Below are 19,458 nucleotides of genomic sequence, written 5' to 3'. Positions count from 1 at the left end.
CCCTATGAAGGTTGAGGCTGTGTTTCAGTTACTTTTATACCCCAAAGCCTTCCAAGGAGCCACATGTACTTAGTAAATATACATGGTGAGTGGGTGGGAGAAAGACCTGACAACCAGAGGCCTGGCTTTAAGTAGGTAGAAACTTTGGACAAAGAATGAAGAAGGAAGGTGCGTCCTTCCCAAAAGGACGCACCTTAGGTCCCTTTTTGGCTGTTTGATGGAATGAGAAGAAAAGTTGTCATCTCTATGTATTAACTGTCTCACATCTTTGGCAAATATCCTAACTGACCTAGTGCTGGTTTTCCTCCTTGCAGTGAATGAACAACCCAATAAGATTCTCAAAGACCAGAATTTCTGGTGCTCCACTCCCACTCTGAGAGTGGGAGGTAAAGGTGAGATAACAAGTTCTATACACCTGGACCAAGTACACCAGGGTGTATGTCCTGAGAAATAACCTGAAATATCTTATTTTGCAGCTTGATAAACCTATCTTGGGTTTGGGAGATTTAATTTTCAATCTGGCCTGAAAATACTTCCCATCTTGAAGCTTCACCCAGGTCTCCTTCCGTCTGAACCTCCAGTGGTAACGTTATCCTTGGTTGGCAAAGCTAAAATGTACTTACTCTATCTTCTGAAAAACAGAGGATCCTGAGCAGCATCATTTTCCCTTGGCACTCCAAATTCTCTTTTGAGAAGACTCCAAAAGAATTTCTCCTAATCTTGAAACTCATATAAGATCATAAATAAATGTCAACCTCCCAGTAAAGACTGAGAAACCATGACCTTGGAAAGTCGACTTCCTTCTAGCATGATCATGTCCCTGATGGAGGACAGATCTGTCTCAACGCTTTTTAAAAATATGAATATTTTTCCTTTCCATTGGTCATAGACAGTATAAATTGCCATTAGCTGTGACAAAGACAGATAACCTGCCCTACAGGAGAGAGACAGCAAAAAGGCTGAATGCCTTGTCATTTTCCTATAACTTGAAGTTGTCCAGCTGTTTGTAGTACATCTCAAAATTTCACCCTGCTAGAAAAGCTTGTTTTAAATCAAAGCGAGGTGAAATATAATTTGCCTCTTAAAATACTTTGGTCATCATGAATTCTGAGTTTGAGGATAGCAGCCTGCCCCGGAAGCTCTTCCACAGTTTACAAAAGCGAACACCGGTGGCGTGAATATGTCAGCTGCTGCATGCCAGATACACCAGAACAAATGTGATTCCAAGGCCAAATCCCTGCCTCCAGGAGGCGTGGAGGAAGTCTCAGTGATGTGGAGCACAAAGGCAAGTGAACTGTGGTCCTAAACTAGGTCAAGTCAACCTAGTCCCCATCAGGCAGATTTGGGACCATCTGGAAGCTAAACACAGAACCTGCTTTTATTTCTACTCTTGTGTGTAGACAGATCATACTCTTTTTGCACAACAGACCACAAATCTGCAATTAATGGCCCTTGAAAAAGTCATAGCCCACTCTGGGAGGCATGCACTGGCCTGAGTTCCAAGGTGGCCCCTCTAGAAGAGCTTCCATCACTATTTTGTGTCCATGGAAGGAACCCTACAGACAGTGCCCAGATTTCTCAGGCTCTCCTTTCCTGAACCATGTCTTCACATCCCCAGTCCAGAAATCTCCAGAACAGCCAAGTTATATATTATATAACAGCAAAGCATGGGGCCAAGAGGAGACCTGAGTTCTGATCCCATTTTCATTTCTTTCTGGAATATGCAGTGAATCCCACAACCTCTCTACCTCAGTATTCCACATTTGTGAGATAAGACGCTACCTGTTCTGCCTTTTATCAGTATTGTAAGGATCAAGTGGAACCATAAGTGTGCAAAAGCTTTCAAAATTAATGTCTCTCCATCCTCACATTCAGGATTTTGAAATGAAAATAATTAAAAAGAACAGAAAAACAAAAAAGGAAGAAAGAGAAAAAGAGGGAGAATGAGACAAAATTGTACTGAGCCTTCACTTTGTGCATGCCCTGGGATAAGTGCTTTATAGGCATCATTTTCTTTAATCCAACAACCCATATTTCATTAGCTCCATTTCAAAGGTGAGGTAACTGAGGCACTCCTTTACACAAAGTCACAAAGCAAGTGCAAGAGCTGGGACTCGAATCCAGGTCATTGAACCCTACAACCTGGGTTGTACAGCATGTCACCACAATATTCCCCTGAAATCACAAAGACCGGAAGCTTCAGGTACCACCTCGTGAGCCTGAGGTTCTGTTCACGTGACTGCAGCACAAAGTCAGAGAGAGACCCTCAAAGATAGATGCTCTAAGTTTCTTCATCCATTTGATAGATGAGGAATCTGAGCCCTGGAGAAACCTGGGAGGGAGGGAGAAACTTGCCCAAGAACACCCACGGGCTGGCTGTTACAGTACAACTGACACACAAGCTCTCAGTGTGGTGGACATTGGTCACTGTTTACCAAAGACATCTTCTGTTCTTTATGGGTACTCAGCTAAGCAGCTGTATTAGTTCACTCGTGCTGCCATAATAAACACCACACTGGGTGGTTTAAACAACAGAAACTTACTTTTTCTCAGTTCTTGAGGCTGGAAGTTCAAGATCAAGGTGACATGGCCTCTCTGCTTGGCTGGTTAACAGCTGCCCTCTGCATATGGTTGTCCCTCTGTGAATGTATACCCCTGGAACCTCCCTGTGTGTCCTAATTTCCTCCTCTTGAAAGAACCACAGTCATGCTGGATTAGGTAACCAGCCCTAAGAGCCTTGTTTTCATTCAATCACCTCTTTAAAGGTCCTATCTCCAAATATGGTTAAATTCTGAGGTACTGGGACCTGGGGCTTTAACATATGAAGGCAGTGCGGGCGGGGGGCGGGGTAATTCAGCCCCTAACAGCTACATTTCCCAGACTCTCTTGCAGTTATGACTGTTCATATGACTGGGTTATGGCCAGTGGAACAGGGGCATTACTGAGGCATTTTACCTCAAAAGCAGGCCCATAAATCATTCAGACAATCCCCCACACTCTTGCTCTCTTGCTCCTTCCCTTGACTTCCATGAAGTTAAGATTGCCAAGACCTAAGGAAATGGAGAGCCATTGGATAAAAGGAGCCTAGGTCCCTGACTGGGCACTCCTCACTCTCCATCCATATATCTTCTGTGCACTGAGAGTGACTAAGCCCCCAAGATTCAGGGACTGTTTGTTATAGCAGTTAGCCTCTCCTGACTAATAAACCCACCCCTCAACCAGTATTCATTTCATTACATACCAAGGGTCAGTGAATATTACCAAAAATGAGAAGTAAAATAACAGACTGGCACCAGTTCCAAGGTCAATGAGCAACCCAGGTGGGCTGCAGAAAAATGAGAGAAAAAAAGCACTGGCCTTTTTTGGGGTACCAGGCCTCTCCATGAGCACAGATCTCTAGAACCTCCTCTCACAGACTCTCATGGGGTCTCCTGGCCCCTCCTCTCTACAAGGCTAATAAATGAGAGGGGGAGGTAGGGTGCACATGACAATGATCCCTTTCTTATTTAAACAGACCATTTTTCTCCCCAATAAATGCTTTTTTTTTGTCAGCTCAAATAGTCCCCTTTGATAGAAACCTGAAAATAATTAGCCTTAATAGCTCTGCTGTGAATAATGTGCACAAGAAGGAGGTAGATGTTAATAGGAACCTTCCACTCCAAAACTAAGTCACCCTCTCGGCCTCCCTCCCCAAAAAAGAAATGTAACAAGAAAAAGATTATAGGTTTAGCACTACTTGGGAATAAATGTATATTTGAAATAAATGCATGAAATCCTTTAAAAACAGCACATGCTGAAAACTTCATATTTAGTTTGATTTGCTTTCCAAATCACACAGACTGCACAGTTGCATACAATCTTTAAACAAGTACAACCCCTGAGAAGTGTGGATAGATTTAAGAGAAATAAAAGCACGATCAGCCAGCTTGTAATCTTCTTTTCTCTTTTTTCCTCCCCAAAGCTGCATTAAATTGCCTATTGAGAACAATAACATATTTGTGCTTTTATAGGTAGATGATTGGTATTATGCAAAGATTTGGCTAACAGTCTAAAGGCACATTCACACTGATCAGGAGTGCATGCTGCTAATAATTTTTGGGATGCTCTAGGGAACCCGTAATTCCCTGGGACTACAACCTAGCAGGTCAATGCGGGCTTTGTGGGAGCTCCCACAGATTCTAAGCCTCCTTCCCAGAACCATTCCAACCAATCAGACCTGGGGAAACCCATTCCCAAAGAAAGCTTTGGAAACGTGAAGTATCCCTTTTGCCCTACATTCTTCCTCTGGCCAGGGTAAGCATGATGACTCATCCAGGCTGGACAGGCAACTTAAAATGGCAGCTAGGCATTTTTATGCACAACCTAAAGCTGCTTATATGTCCACACCCTGAGATGCAATAAATTCATTCCTGGAAAATTATCCTAAGGCAATAATTTAAAAGAAACACACTCTGAGACAGAGTGACATACATCCACACCCACCTACCCACTCACCTCCCTCCACACACAAGTAACAGTATTTTATACACAAGATTAAAGTATAGAAATGGTGGGGAAATGGTTTACTAATGGATGGTACTTTCATCAATTTGATGAAGAACTGTACAGTCCATCAAAAGAATAAATTTAAGGACTATGAAATAGCACAATACGAAAAAAATTAGGTAAAGGCAGAGAGCATTAAGCACACATATAATACCTATAGAAAGGGATACAGCTTAGAAGGGAACAGAACAAAATGAAAAGTCACAAGAGTTAGCATGTAGGGAATACAGTTGAAAGATTTTCTTTGTTAATTTCCCTTAATGGGATCATAACATTGTTTTTAAAAACATATAAAAACAAAATAAAACAAAATGAAATGGTCCCTGGGCCTTTTAATCTTTGATTACCATGTGTACGTCAGAGCCCTGAGATTCAAAATCCAAGCTCAAATATAATTTATAATTCCCCTTTTAGGAAATTCAGGAATTGCTTCCTAAGGAAGTTTGTGAAGGGTGGTAATATTTGGTTGCACGGACAAATATAATCAGACCGTTGCCAGACTGTTTCATCTGAGATACAGAAATAGAATGTCACTGAAAGAGGGACCTGAAGATCTCACCTAAATTACTTTTTTATTAAATCTTTTTTTTTTTTCAAAAGAATTGTTTCTCTCTACTGAGCACCTACTATGTGCTAGGCACCATCTCAGATGCCTAGCATGCATCTGTTTCTTATTGCCATAACAAACTTGCATGGCAAGTGTCATCCCCTGACACACACGGGAAAAATTATAGCTATGGGGTGACTTGCCCAGGGTCACACTCCTTGAAGTGGTAGAGAGAGATCGGAATCCAAATCTTGGGACCCCTTGTCCCGAGCTCTCAGAAAAACCATCCGTGCCTCTTTGGCACACTCGGGGGGGGGGGGGGACTCAGCATGAGCGGCTTTTCTGCAGGGGTTATAATTAGTTGTCTGGTCCCAGTTGCTTGCAGGGTAAACAATGTCTGATAAACCCACAACGCTGTAAGTATTTATTACATTGCAACCCAGCTGCCAACTGTCTAACCATTTTAATAAAAAGCTATTTTCTAAGGTTTATGTTTTATTGCGTGTATGACTCCCTTATTGGTTAGCATTTTGGAGTTGTGGAAAAGGTTATGAATTTAGAAACTGGCTGCATTCATATCATATTTAAAACTTAATGCTATTTTATTAAAGACATATGGGCCTCCAAAGTACACATATTAAATGTCATGTAAGAAAAGTAGCAGTTTAAATCATGGTCAAATTCATTTTTGACGTGACTCCTGAGGCTTCCCAAGATCTGAACTATTTCTTTGTAAATCTGGCAGTTTAACCACACTCATAAATCACTTTCAAAGCATATTATTTCTTAATTTTACTGCATTAGAGAGCGTTTGGCCTACACAGTGAACTGTTTGTAGCAGTTATGTGAACAAAGTTGCACATTTAGTCATATAATGTGCAAGAGAAGTGGGGAGGGGAAGCGAAGAAGGAAGAGCTTTTCATTCTTCAGTCTGTTTTACTTACTCCTTCCATTTTTACCTAACCAAATGCAATTCATAGCATTTGGATTGGGCCTCTGTAAGCTCAACATGCAGAAATCACCAGTTAGTACTGAGGGTTTTTGGAACACAAGGAAAACAAAAAGAATTTGTAACTGAATCTTTTCCAAAACATCCTGTGACTAGAAATTACAATGGGTACAGAAATGAGACATTAAAAAAAATATTATACTTAATTGAAACAGATTTTTTTAAGTGTGTGTCTTTGGGTAATACAGCTCTTGGTCATTTTCTAATTATCCAGAGATGCAGGATCTCATCCTGGGGTTTTCCAAGCCCTTCTCATGATGAGATAATATTCTCTGGACGTGTGTAAGGACCCCTCTGATTTCACTGCCTGGATTTCTCCATTTTACTATGGGGTAGATCGGCCTTGATATCTAGATTCACCCAGGGAGTTGAAGGGGGATGAAGAGAGTTGAGTCCAAGGTCACGCAAACCAAAGGGCTTAGGGGTTTATCTCTGCAAAGCAGAGACCCCTTTGCTCTAAGTGACATCCACTTGGGGCTACAGCACTGCTGTCCTCCTGTTTCCAGCAATGACAATGGAGCGGTCTCATCCTCCATACTATACTCACTTTTCTTGCGCCTCCTTTTCCCCCTGGCTCTCTCCTTCCACCATCCCCATAAAAACAAACAGGACTTACGCAGTGCCTGGGGAGATCCTCAAAAGGAGGGGCCAGGGCCTCTCCTGGATGACCCTGAGGTCTTCTTTCCCTTGCCATATTCCCTTTTGATAGGTGTTTTATCCTCATCAGAAGGTAGATGCTTAACAAAAGCCTTAGAAACATTTTATTTAAAATTCAGTTTAGCCACCAGATATATAGGGCAATACCCCCTCTGTGGACTGAATTATGTCTCCCAGAATTCAGATGTTAAAACCCTAACCCCCAATGTAACTGTATCTAGAGATAAAATCTTTAGGAAGCAAATAAGGTCAAATGAGGTCAAAAGGGTGGGGCTCTGGTCTGACAGGACTGTGGCCTTATAAAAAGAGGAAGATTGGTCAATCTGCTCACTCACTCTCTCTCTCCGCCTCCCCCCCCCCCCCCCGCCCCTCACAATGTGAGGGCTCAGCAAAAGATCAGCCATCTGCAATCCAGGAAAAGGACTCTCATCAGAACCAGACCATGTTGGTACCATGATCTGGATTTCCAGCTCCCAGAACCATGAAAAAGTTCATTTCTCCTCTTTAAGCCACTCCATCTACGGTGTTTTGATATGGCAGCCTGAGCTGGGGGCACCTCAAGCCAAATTTACCTTCCCCGTGTTCACCCACACAAACCAATGATACAACAATGCCACGAAAAAATAACTGCTTTGAAATTACACAGCTAAGAACACTAGCTGCCCCTGGTTCCACATACCAGAGACAGTGTTAGCTCCTTGAATATATTATCTCATTTAATTTTCACAACAAACATGGGAAAGAGGCATGGCCTGCTCTGTATTAACAATGGAGAAATAGACAGCAGAAGGGAGAAGTTCAGCCTTTACTCCAAAGTTGACATGAAATGCTGAATGGGACTGCCCTCTAAATGGAACAGCCAATCTGACAAGAGCCCATGAACAAAATAAGAATCATACGTTTCCTATGGAATACAATAGCCAATAAATTCAGATTTTAAACCTTCCCAAAAGAGCAGCTGGAGGCAACTCCTTGAATCATGTCAAGAACAAAAATGAAGGTTGGGTGGTGGGAAGGAATGAATAAAAATGGGCCAAATAAAGCACAGGAGAGGTCACTAAGCCATATAGCCTCTGTGACACTTCAAAATGCCAACAAAAACTAAGTGATTTACTTCTAAATTTCACTCACGAATTAAAAGCTTTATGGAGTGGAAGTCCCACTTAAAATTCCCCACTTCAAAAAAAAAAAAAGAAAGAAAGAAAGAAAGGAAAAAAAATTACTGCTTTGGAGCCTAGACAGAGAGCATTAGTTCACTGCTGAAAAAGAAATAATGAGTTCTAATTCAGGTAATGTAGCTCAAAATTTACTGCCATATTTTAAAATGCACATGAAAAATAAAATTATCCTAAAATGTCCTTGGTGAAAAGGCTGAGTGTAATTGCTATCACTGACAATAGCATTGAACTTAGCTAAATTAACATCAAAGGAAGCCCCAATTACAGAGCATCTGTGCATTATTGATGGTGCCCTGTCTGTTAATCTAAGACACTCTACTGTAAGGAGCAGAAAAGCAAATAAAAGAGCTAATTGTACCACAAGCCTTCAGAGACCCTAAGGGCAGACCTGCCCTATCATGCTGGTGAAACACAACTTTGCCTGGTCAGAGGGTCGGGTGAGGAGGCGTCTGGAGCCAGATCGTGTACATGGGCCCCAGAAAGAAGCCATGGCGACCAGAGTCAACAGAACCATGAGGAGGCAAATACACATTTACCCCAGAGTTATTCCCAACTCACAAGCTGGACTCAGCAGCTACCTGAGAACATAGACGGCCCTGGAGATCTGGGCAGGGAGAAACGAGCTCTCTGGAGAAACAGGCAGTTGAAAGGCCTCCTAATTCTTCTTCCTTATAATAAGAAACTCCTTCTTTTTACTCATCAAGGATCCATTTAGGGCAAAAGGCACCTTTGGGGGAAAAGGCAATTTATTCAACGAGAAGAAGCTCTCCTTTGAGCATCTGGCTCCTCGCTGAACCCAACTGTGTTGAGGATGAAAGTGCCATTACTGTAGCTCATGCTAATACCTATGTATGCCTTCTTGGCTCTCACCTGGATGATCTCCAAAAAGTATGTTATTAGCCACACTCAGACAGACAGATCACGTTTTTATTTCAATCAAACTCTGTGAAGACTCATGCCTCTATTCAAGTTGGATAACCTAAGAGTATCCCATTACTTTATCCTATCTATTTATTATTGTGCTTCTTAGGCTTTTGGGGACAATGAAAACAACATGTTAAATAAATGTTAAATAATAGAGACATCCCTTCCATCACTAAGCTTACGTGAGTTTTATATCTTCTTAAAGTTCATTCTTCTTGTCTGTTAAGAGCTGCATTGTATCCCCTCCCCAAATTGACAGGTTTAAGCCATAGCTCCCAGTAGCTCAGAATGTGATTATGTTTAGAGACAGAGCCTTTAAAGAGGTGAATAAATTAAAACGAAGCCATCAGGATGGGTCCTAATCCAATATAACTAGTGTTTTAATAAGAGGCGGAAATCTGGACAAAGAGATAGCGGGGATGCGCACACATATAAAGAATACCGATATGAGGATACAGCGGGAAGGCAGCCATCTGCATGCCAAAGAGAGAGGCCTCAGCAGAAGCCAATTTCCACCAACACCTCGATCTTGGACGTATAGCCTCCAGAATGAGAAATGAATTTCTGTTGTTGAAGCCACCCAGGCTGTGGTATTTTGTTACAGCAGCTCCAGCAAACTAGCACATCTGCTATTAGTTGTAGGCAGTTTGGAAATAACCAGAACTCATGAGCAGAAATTAGGACCATGCCATCTTCATTTTACCCTTTTTCCCTAGCCATAGAATTATAAATACTATTAACATGAATCAAAGTTAACTTCAGAACAATGTTCATGATTTTCCCCCAGTGGGCCATCCATCCAGCAGGCTTCCCTGCCTTCTAGGATGTCAGTCTGCCTGGGGGGGTTCAGGCTCTACCGTCTGATGTTTCCACAGTCCCAGAAGGGACTTTCTAAGGAAGGCAGAACTTCATGAAGCCACAGAGTTCACAAGGAGAGAAAGCAAGGCCCTGGACTCACTTAGGGGTAGGGACGCTGATGCTTTCCTGATGTCCCTTCATTCAGACCTCAGTTGCTAGCCTTTTTTCTCTGTTCCTAAACAGCCCACTTCTTCTCATTCCTGGGCTCAATCACCAGGCTCAAAGCAAAGAGTTAGTGGCGTGGTGAGTGGCAAGTGGCAAGTGGAATAAAGCATGTTAAGGCCAAGGTGTTGTTCAGGCTGACCAATGCATGTATCACTGGGGAGCAGCTCCCTGACAAGCCCTGACACTGAACACAGAAGGCAGTGTAATGTTAGCTTGAAACATGAATAACTTGAATGCAGCACCCCGAGTGTATTCTATGAGAATCCACTTTCTTAAGGAAGCATCTTTATTTTTCTCTCCTCTTCTTTCCTCTCAAGCTAATTTTTAAAAATAACAAGAAACCTAAATTGCAAAAGCAAAATACCAGATACTATCTTCTTAAGTGGATCATGAAAATGTCGAGCTGTAAAGGCACAGTTTACAGATATAATCAGTTACAAGGTCTCCATATCAATCATTACCAGAGACCCCATGAGTGAGGACTTTTCATAGCCCACCTAAGGAGCCTTAAATTCACTCCTTAAAACTGAAGCAACTAATACCATAGTGGACAGGGTCTTTTGGGAAAGAAAATTTCAAATAACTTTTTAGAAAGCCATGGATCCATTTCCAAGGGAGTTATTACTGGATCTCTGACAACCAGCAGCTTCTTCCTTATCCCATAAACTGAGCTGCTTACTACCACCCAGACCTGCCCCCAAAGTCCAAGGGAGAGGACTCTCAACTTCAGCTTTGACCTCTCTGGCCATGTGAGCACCAACAGTGGCCAGGGCACTTTGAACGCTGGAAAGCTTTGGGCTAGTGGCTATCTCTCACAGATTTCTTTTTTTTTTTTTTCAACGTTTATTTATTTTTGGGACAGAGAGAGACAGAGCATGAACGGGGGAGGGGCAGAGAGAGAGGGAGACACAGAATCGGAAACAGGCTCCAGGCTCTGAGCCATCAGCCCAGAGCCTGACGCGGGGCTCGAACTCACGGACCGCGAGATCGTGACCTGGCTGAAGTCGGACGCTTAACCGACTGCGCCACCCTGGTGCCCCTCTCTCACAGATTTCTACAACACCTGCTCTGCACACAGCACTATTATTCCCTTTCCTAGCACGGACATTCCCATACCTTCCTCCCACTTCAAACCTTGCCAAGGTTCTTCCTCATCCTCAAATTAAATTGCAAATTTGGCCTAAGAAACAGAAACACAGCCCATCCCCTGCAATTCTCTGCCTAGACCATGCATTTCACCATGATGGGCTGGCGGAGGGAGTGGTCAGAAGGTCAAAATGGTAATTACAAAGTTACCTTTGGCTCCCTTCCATATCCTGGCCTTCCTACTCTTTTACTCCTACCTCCCATATTTTCATGCCTGTTAATGAAATTTAAGATACAGAGGCGAAAGAATGTGAGCTTTGGAGCCTTACACAGACCCAAGGAAGAACCCGATTCTACGTTGCTCTGTAATTTGGGGTGATGTAACTTCTCTGATCATCAGTTTCCTCATTTGTATGTTCAAGTTCAAGGAGACATACAGAGATACTATTGTTAGTCACTGACACAATATCTAGTACACACTGGACACAATACATGCCAGGCATTATATATTACTCATCTATCAGGGAAGTTTCAACACATCTAATAATGTACTACTGGGCAATCAGTCAACCCTTAGGCTGGCCTTGCAATCCTAATTAGTGAAGCATCCAGAAAGCCTGTATAAGTTGGTGCTGCGACACCAAAAACTAAAAAAATGTGTCCTAGTTACAAGCTCTGGTTCAAGTGGCCAGGGAAGGACCAGAGGGCAGGATGCTTGGATGGATGGCCTACCTATTAGGTTCCTGCAGCAATAGTACTCAAAATCCTAGTGGCTTACAAGAAGTTATTTCTTGTGCAGAGGTCTGTGGTTGGCTAGGGTAGATGTGCATCAGGCTTCAGCTTAGGTTCAGGTCTGCTCAATGTGCGTTTCGTGTTGTTTTCATAGCAAGTGGCAGACATGCAAGAGGACTGAGTGGAAACACATGGTACCTCCTAAGGCCTTGGCCCAGAATGGGCATGCTGTCACTTCCACTCACATCCCATTGGCCAAAGCATCACATGGCCAGTGCCAAAGTCAGTGGGATAGGGAGGTAAAAAGAAACACACAATTTTAGACAAAGAGTGAAATCTACCACATTTGTCGCAATTGTGAAGTCCCGAGGCTGTACAACATATCCTAGGGATCTAATCCCCTACAGAATGCCACTTGCTTCCATGACTCCCTAGGCATGGCTCTGTCTAAAGACCTGTGGACAAAAGTGAGCCTGGTACAGGGAGGCCCAAAGGAGGCAGAGTGTGCAGCTGAGCCACTGGGATGCGGTGAAAGCCAGTGACTCCAACAGAGGTACAACAATCTCTCATGAGGCACTGAGCCTGATGGAGAGTGACACCTGCACTGTGCTCAGCACCTGGCCAGGCCCCATGGACTTGCAGGAGAGGCTCTGAGAGACTGCCTTCAGCACCAACAGTTCAGTTTCACTTTCCTTCTTCCCTCTTTGGATTTCAATTCTCCATCCTCAGGGCTTTGCCAGGGCACAGGAAATACAGCTCTCCTGTCTACCTCCGATTGCAGAGCGTTGCTATCCAAAAGCAAGGCAATGAAGACATACCAAAATTGCCTCCAAAGAACAGTACTCTGACAGCATTTACTTGAAATCCAAGATGCCATGGTGCTAAAAACGGAGCAGCGTAAAGTCCTTCCCCCACCCCCAAGTGAAGGTGGCAAACTTCGAAATCAGGAAAAGGAAAAACAGACAGACTGCAAATTTTTGGCTTCCGGTGTTGTTTCTAAACACATCGCCCAAGCATCTTCCAAAAAATAAGTTAATTTAAAATTTTTCCTCCTTTCAAAATTTACTATCAAGTACCTGAAAATAGAATCTAAGTATGTCTGTAGACAAGAAACACCTGTGTGAAAACAGAAAGGAATCATAAAACACTAACATACTCAGGTCATTAGAAATACCCAGAAAACAAACTGACGTTTTTAGTTTTCTTCTGAATATCTGGCATGGTAGAGAACTTTCAACATATATGATTAGCTCATCACCTCTTTAACTGCCTGTATAAGCGGTTTACAATACTTATTCATAGGCATACCCTGGCTTTATATACAATATGTATTCCTGAAAACAGGGAGTCTAGAGTAGATGTTAGTAATTACAATCAGTTTAGAGGTAATTTCTGATAACCCGCTACATTTTTGCGACTGAGCTAGAATGGCATAATTGGAAGATACAAAAGACATACATGCTATGTTTCCGAACAAGGTAACACCTAGGGAAGAACTAGACTAGGCATCAAAACAAATAAACCAAGCAAGCCACCAGGCAGTGCTCCTTTATGGTACACACAAAAAATAGAATGGCAGCTAAGACCAGGAAAATCTCATTTAAACTACACACAGATTTGTGGAGCACCTCAATATGTTTGCTGAGGAAAGCTACTTTTTACTTCCCACAAGCCCTCATATGAGCAGGTGGTTTCCGGGAACTCTCAGAACACCGCACACTGTGAGCCCAGAACACACCCTGCCCTCCCAGCAACACTGCCTGTGGAGAAGCCCAGGCCCAGCGTTCATGGAGGCCATAGGTTTTGCCATCCTAAGTAATCCCAGGGTAAATCCTTTGGAAAACAAATATGCAACCCAGAATGTCTCCTTCCTGCCAACGCACAGATTCAAGTTATTACATTTTTTTAAGGTAGAGGTCCCTCTCCTGCTTTTCCAGAGGACCATATTGAAGCAATAAAAACAATGGACCACCTTTCATGATGGATCTCCCAAAATGCTCTATTGTTCCCAGTTCATTTTTTTGACGAGTGTTGGCCGAGCCCCTGCCTGAGACCAGGCCCTGAGGGTATGGGGGCAATAAAAACAAGCAAAGTTCCTGCCCTCACGCGAAGCTGACATCCCAGTGGACCAGGAGGTGCTTCATTCTGACAAAAAGCTGGCTTCCCGATGCTGCCATTCCCTATCTTTTTCCCCGGTTGCCTTTCGTGTGTGTGTGTGTGTGTGTGTGTGTGTGTGTAAATCCAAAAAGGTACACACAGATGAAAGGAACTAAAGGAAACCAGGGAGTTATGTCCTAATGCCAAATGTCAGGAGCAGGACTGTGCAGCGTGGCCATGGAAGAAGGTGATGCTCAGACCGAAATAGCTTCCAACATTCAGTGTAAGGTCAGGAATCAAAAAGATTTCCAGAAAGTACATGTACTCGGAAGTTTATTCCTTTAATACATCACATCTCCCTCTCCCTCCTTTCCTTTTCCTGTCTTGCGCGCACTCGCTCTCTCTCTCTCTCTCTCTCTCTCCCCCGCCACACACACACAGCTTCCATCCCACCAAAAAAAAAAAAAAAAAAACCCAAAGATATGCACACACACAAATATATAAACCATACCAAACTACACAAAGACACAAAATACACATGATAGGAAACCCAGGCATGCCCACATAAAGGCAAGCATCATATATTTTCAAGGACACACTGACACTCACAAACATACCGATTACCTTCTCTTACCTATAACAGAATGGCCATAATTATGAGCAAAAGTACACACATGTCAAAACACTTTCTAACACAGGCTGTGATTCTCAGTCCAGCTGTCCCTGTCCCTCTATGCACTGCTTCTATAAGGTTCTGAAGATTAAACAGTTGGTAGCCAACTTCATATACATGCCTGTAAACAAGAGGGCTCAGCTTTAAATAATTATGTCAGAGAAATGACAACTGTGCTCTTTGCCAGAACAGGGATGAATAATTACAAAGCCAGGACATAATTAAGCAATTCTGACTGTCGATTTCTTGAACCGTCTGATATGTAGGGCTGGCATGTCCACCATGCACACCCTTCTGGACAGGCATCACATCCCTTTGATTTATGTTTCCTGATGCGGCAAGGGGGATCACGGTCTGGTCATCACAGAAGCCTTTCTTTGGGAGCCTCAACCTTCTCTGCACCTACCTTGGTCCTCTTGGCGTCGACAATGGCATGATTCTGTGGTCAATATTTGCAAAAGACACATATTTTCTTTAAAATTCCAGGAAATGAACACAACCTAGCTGCTGTAGTCCCTTAACAAATAACACACACGCAAACATGCATGTACGCACGCATACACACACCAGTCTAGAAGAGTCCATTGTAACATTAGCTATCATTTCCCTAATGAAGGATGGCATCCTTCTGTAGGACAATCAGAGCTCAGACAGGAAGCAGCTTTTAAACAACAAAAGCCAAAAGGCAGCAAACAAAGGGGAAATGTGTCATCGTGAGAGAAGGCGAGCGAGAACTCGCACTCAGGCGCCAGGGCCTGCCAGGTACCAAATCAAACCTCTGTGACATAGGGGGTTTATTAGTTCCTGGACGATTTTGCATTTGCGTCAGCTGAGAACACCCAGACTGCCTGTTCCCTACCTCTAAGGCAAGGGCTGTGATTGGAGAGGCATTTTCCATTCTCCCAAATACTTTATGTCAGGAATAAAATGAAAACAGCTCCCCAAATCACGGCCTCCTTGATCATCCATCAGAGCATTCTGCTGAATAAGCACAACAGGCCGCTGCCGCCTGAGAAAGGACAGGAGCCAACTTGAGATTCCGATTCTCTTATGAAAAATAGGTCTTCACCAAGTGTGCTCAGCACAGCGTTGGCAAATCACGGGGAGGAAATTGCTCTCCACTTAGAAGCCGACTCCGGGTGTACACATACCTCCCAGAACATACATATGTATATACACACAGAGATAGAAAGTGTATATACACACCTGCACAGGAACAAACATATGTCTGTGCACACTGTGAGCAGGCGAGAACCAGCCTTTTTAACACCAATTTATTAATTCAGCAAGAAGCTTATTTGGCCTCTATCTGCAAGAAAAGTACCAGTGTGTTTCTCTGAAAACAGGCAAAAGGGAATTGCCTGGCATTCAAGAAGCATACAGTTTGATATGAAGCCAGGAACACAGGGAAAGCCTCTAGTGCACCTGAAGCATCACGGTGTATATACAGCACTTACCTAGAAGCCTAGACCCTGGGTTCTAATCCCAGGTCTGCCTGTGTTGGACTATGGGGGCTTTAGGAAACTACATCCTCACCCAGTTTCTTCACCAATAAAATGAGAACACACACCAGGTGATTTCTGAAGTCCCTCCAGTTTGGAAATCACGTAACTCTACAAAAAGGTAACAACTGAAGATCCCCGTGTTTTGTCAGAGTATTTTTGTCTCTTCTCAAATAACTAATGGGTATTTTTATGCTTAATACTATTAGTAAAGATACTGGAGTCAATCACACAAACATAAGCTAATTCTATAATTGATTAGAAACTAATTTGGGACTTTGAAAAGCATTTCTGCTGATGCTGCTAATGACTCAAAGAGCCAGCTACTACCGGATTTTAAGTAACCATTTCCACTTGGTTTCAAAGGCAGGGGAGGATTTCAGTCCCTGCTGCCCTCTCTACTCCAAGAAAACAGTTTGGCTTTCACCTGTTTTCTACCTTTAGAACTTCTTATGAGCTTTTCATTTTGAACAAAGAAACACACGGGGAAAATGTCTGGCTCACTGCTCCAGAGCTAAGATCCGAGTAGAAGAACGTGGCTTGGTGGTCAGACACACCAGTAAAACTACAGTTCCCATGCTTACTGATCGGGCTGCCTAAGTGACACCTCTCGGCCTTAGTTACCTCACCTGTAGAATAAGCCAATGCTCCATTCCTCCTACATTGCAGTGTTCTGGAAGGACTCACAGATCTGTGTACAAAGAACCTTAGGACAGTGGTGAGCACACAATGAGCATCACACACAAATACGGTGGCCATTATTTTTAGTATCCCTTCAGATTTTCTGTGATAATACAGAGCTTCCCCTGTCAAAAGCAAGGAGAGAAGGAGAAATACTGATCTATCCTATGAAGCGCATGTATATGTGAAGGTGGAAAATGTAGAATGGGTGGGAACCCAAAGTATTATAAACAGTCCACATGTTGTCCTTTGTTTGGTGATGTCAGCTGCCTCTGGAATCTTTTAAACCACCCCCTCCCCACAAAAAAAAAAAAAAAAAAAAAAAAGAAGAAGAAGAAGAAGAAAAAAAAGGAGGCCAAGAAATAAATTATTTCATTTGGACAAAATTACAAAAGCTGGAATAACTAAAGGCAGTCATGAGCAATACATCAAATCTGTGCCTCGATAAGGAAAACTGTTAACACTTTAATAGCTACGAAACGAATCACTCAATTAATTTCCCACATGCTGAAACAGGTAACAATACATTTATCTGCCAGTATTATACCCTCCCTATCATATATTTCCACAACTGTTAGCAATTTTATTCAGCATAACAGGAAATAAGTTGCACCTCATGGGTTCAGGGAAAGAAAGTGGCCTGAGGTCTGCCGCCGGCTGAGCAACTTGATGGAAGAGGTTTCGTTTTTCTGTTTTGGTTCTGTTTGTTTTTTCCTCTTTCCCTCTTAATCATTTCCAATGCACGTGCAAAGTACTCCAAGTCAATAAGCGAGGACAAACTAGACCTCCAGGATTTCTGGGCCAGTATTTTCAACACACAAGAGAGGGTCCAAAAAAGGAAGTAGCTAGGTAGCTCCATGGGGCCCCAGGGCACTGATGGACCTCCAAAGGGGTCATCAAGGATCGTCAGGTCCATTCCACAGCCTTGGGCTTCACAGGACCCCAACTCCTCCCAAAGAGATAATTTTCCACACCCTTAAAGACTTCCTTGAATCTGAAGCCAAGTCTCCCAGCCACATCTCCCCTGCCTCATCAATGCTGTCATTAAGATGACACCATAGTCACTTCCATGGCCTCCATTCAGACTCAGCTTATAAAGGAAAGGTCAGTAAAACTAATCCCATGAGCTCTGGAGAGCTACATGCAGGAAGCATACACTAGTCCAGGTCACACTTGTCAGGAAAAATGGCCTTTCCCTCTAACAATATCTCTGAGAGCTATCGAGCCCTCATACCTGAGGACAGAAGAAAATCACCCTTCCCTCCTGCTATGGCCCTAAGAAAAAAAGAGTTCTTAGTCACTAGAACAATCGTACCCACCCAAGAAAGATTAAATTCCCCAAGCTTTCCTCTCTTTCTTTTCTCAGCAACAGACCTCTAGAGGCCCTACCTTATAAATGAAACATCTTCAAGAAGAAGACCTCAGATATGCCCCCCAGAACATCACCATCAGGCTGCATTATTGGTAAAAGAGCCATCTGGGTGAAATCACCCTACAAGTAAGGTCCCTTTAGATTACAGGAAAATCAAATTTATTCCCAGTCCTACTTCTTGTTTGGCCAACAATATATCCATGGATAAACCCTAATAGGAGATCTCTCCTGAAATCTAAACACAGAACATCCTCCGCACTCAAAGAATAACCAGTGAGGCAAGACATAAATTCCTTGTGAAGACGAGAAAGTAGGCAGCTTACCTTGGGCTTCACCACCTTCATGAATGACCCTCTGACCAAAGCTTCCTCTCGTTCTTTTCTGGTTACTTTCCGGGCATCCAGAAACTTCAAATTGGGCAGTTTGTGCAGAACAAAGCATCTGAAAGAAAAGAGTCAGAGATAACTCAGGGGGGAGGTGATGCCCTCAAAGATCCATGCAATTTGTCTCATGCCCAGGAATCCACATCATTAAGTCTTCACAAGGTTAGATCTTGGCTGCTGCTGCTTCTTTCTTTCATAATGAATGATCACCCTTTGCAGAAATCCAAATAATTATATTTTACATAGATACACAACTAAGCCTTAAAAATGCACAGTAATGTTTGCTCTTGATTCAAAGGTAGACACAGACACACAGACACACACACACACACACACACGCACACCTACCTAGATCAGCCAGGAAGATCCTATTGATGTATTTCCCTTCCTCCATTCTGGAAATGGGCCCGGCTTCTTTGCTACACACAAAATTCTCAGTGAAACTAACCTTACAACCTAATTGTACCATTTATGTCACTGCCATTCCTGTGGGCCATCTGTGTAACTCTTATCTCTGAGATAAAAACAAATCTTCAATTTGAAATGGAAGCAAGAGACACTGACTGGCCATCCAGGACAATAAACTAGAATGCAGGTTGTAATAACATGGTTGACTTTGGGATAGAAGAAAGAAGCACATATAGCTGAGAAATGCTTCCTTAAAGAATCAAACAGGGGTCTTGAGGATTTTTTCACCATCCCTGAGTTACTTCCACACTAGCACTATGAAGATTATCAAGGTGAAACAAGAAGAACTGGTTTATAGGGGATATTTATTTAATAGCCCAACAAATACTAATACAAATTCCCAAGGAAAGAGTCTTTGGTGTCCATCATGGCCTCCAAGGATAAGCTAATGACTATTTGTGTGATGAACTGTTCTCAAGCAGGTATATTTGGAATTGAGGAGAAGATCCATGTGGCCATGGGATAGGCATATAAACATATAAATAAATATATAAAAAATATAGACACCTGCTTATACTTCTCCTTCCTCAAGGAAAGTTACCAACCCACATGCTTTCCATCGAGCCCCTACACCTGATCAC

The 19,458-nt window shown here is 42.9% G+C and overlaps 1 protein-coding gene across 7 annotated transcripts in view; it reads right to left on the bottom strand.

Moving 5' to 3' along the window:
- The window catches only part of LRMDA (leucine rich melanocyte differentiation associated), a 1,047,682-nt gene that overhangs the window by 414,182 nt on the left and 614,042 nt on the right, over positions 1–19,458 (bottom strand). For 5 of the 7 annotated variants that reach the window (XM_045437740.1, XM_045437735.1, XM_045437738.1 and 2 more), the window contains one exon: positions 18,350–18,467. In XM_045437740.1, the coding sequence (XP_045293696.1) occupies positions 18,350–18,467 (118 nt within the window). Of the gene's footprint in view, positions 1–16,602; positions 16,680–18,349; positions 18,468–19,458 lie in introns of all 7 variants that reach the window. The other 2 variants (XM_045437736.1, XM_045437737.1) reach the window with 2 other exon arrangements.

This window comes from Leopardus geoffroyi, chromosome D2 (genome assembly GCF_018350155.1).
Source record: "Leopardus geoffroyi isolate Oge1 chromosome D2, O.geoffroyi_Oge1_pat1.0, whole genome shotgun sequence".
Classification (NCBI taxonomy): Eukaryota; Metazoa; Chordata; class Mammalia; order Carnivora; family Felidae; genus Leopardus; species Leopardus geoffroyi.
This window is presented reverse-complemented; position numbering and strand designations above follow the sequence as displayed.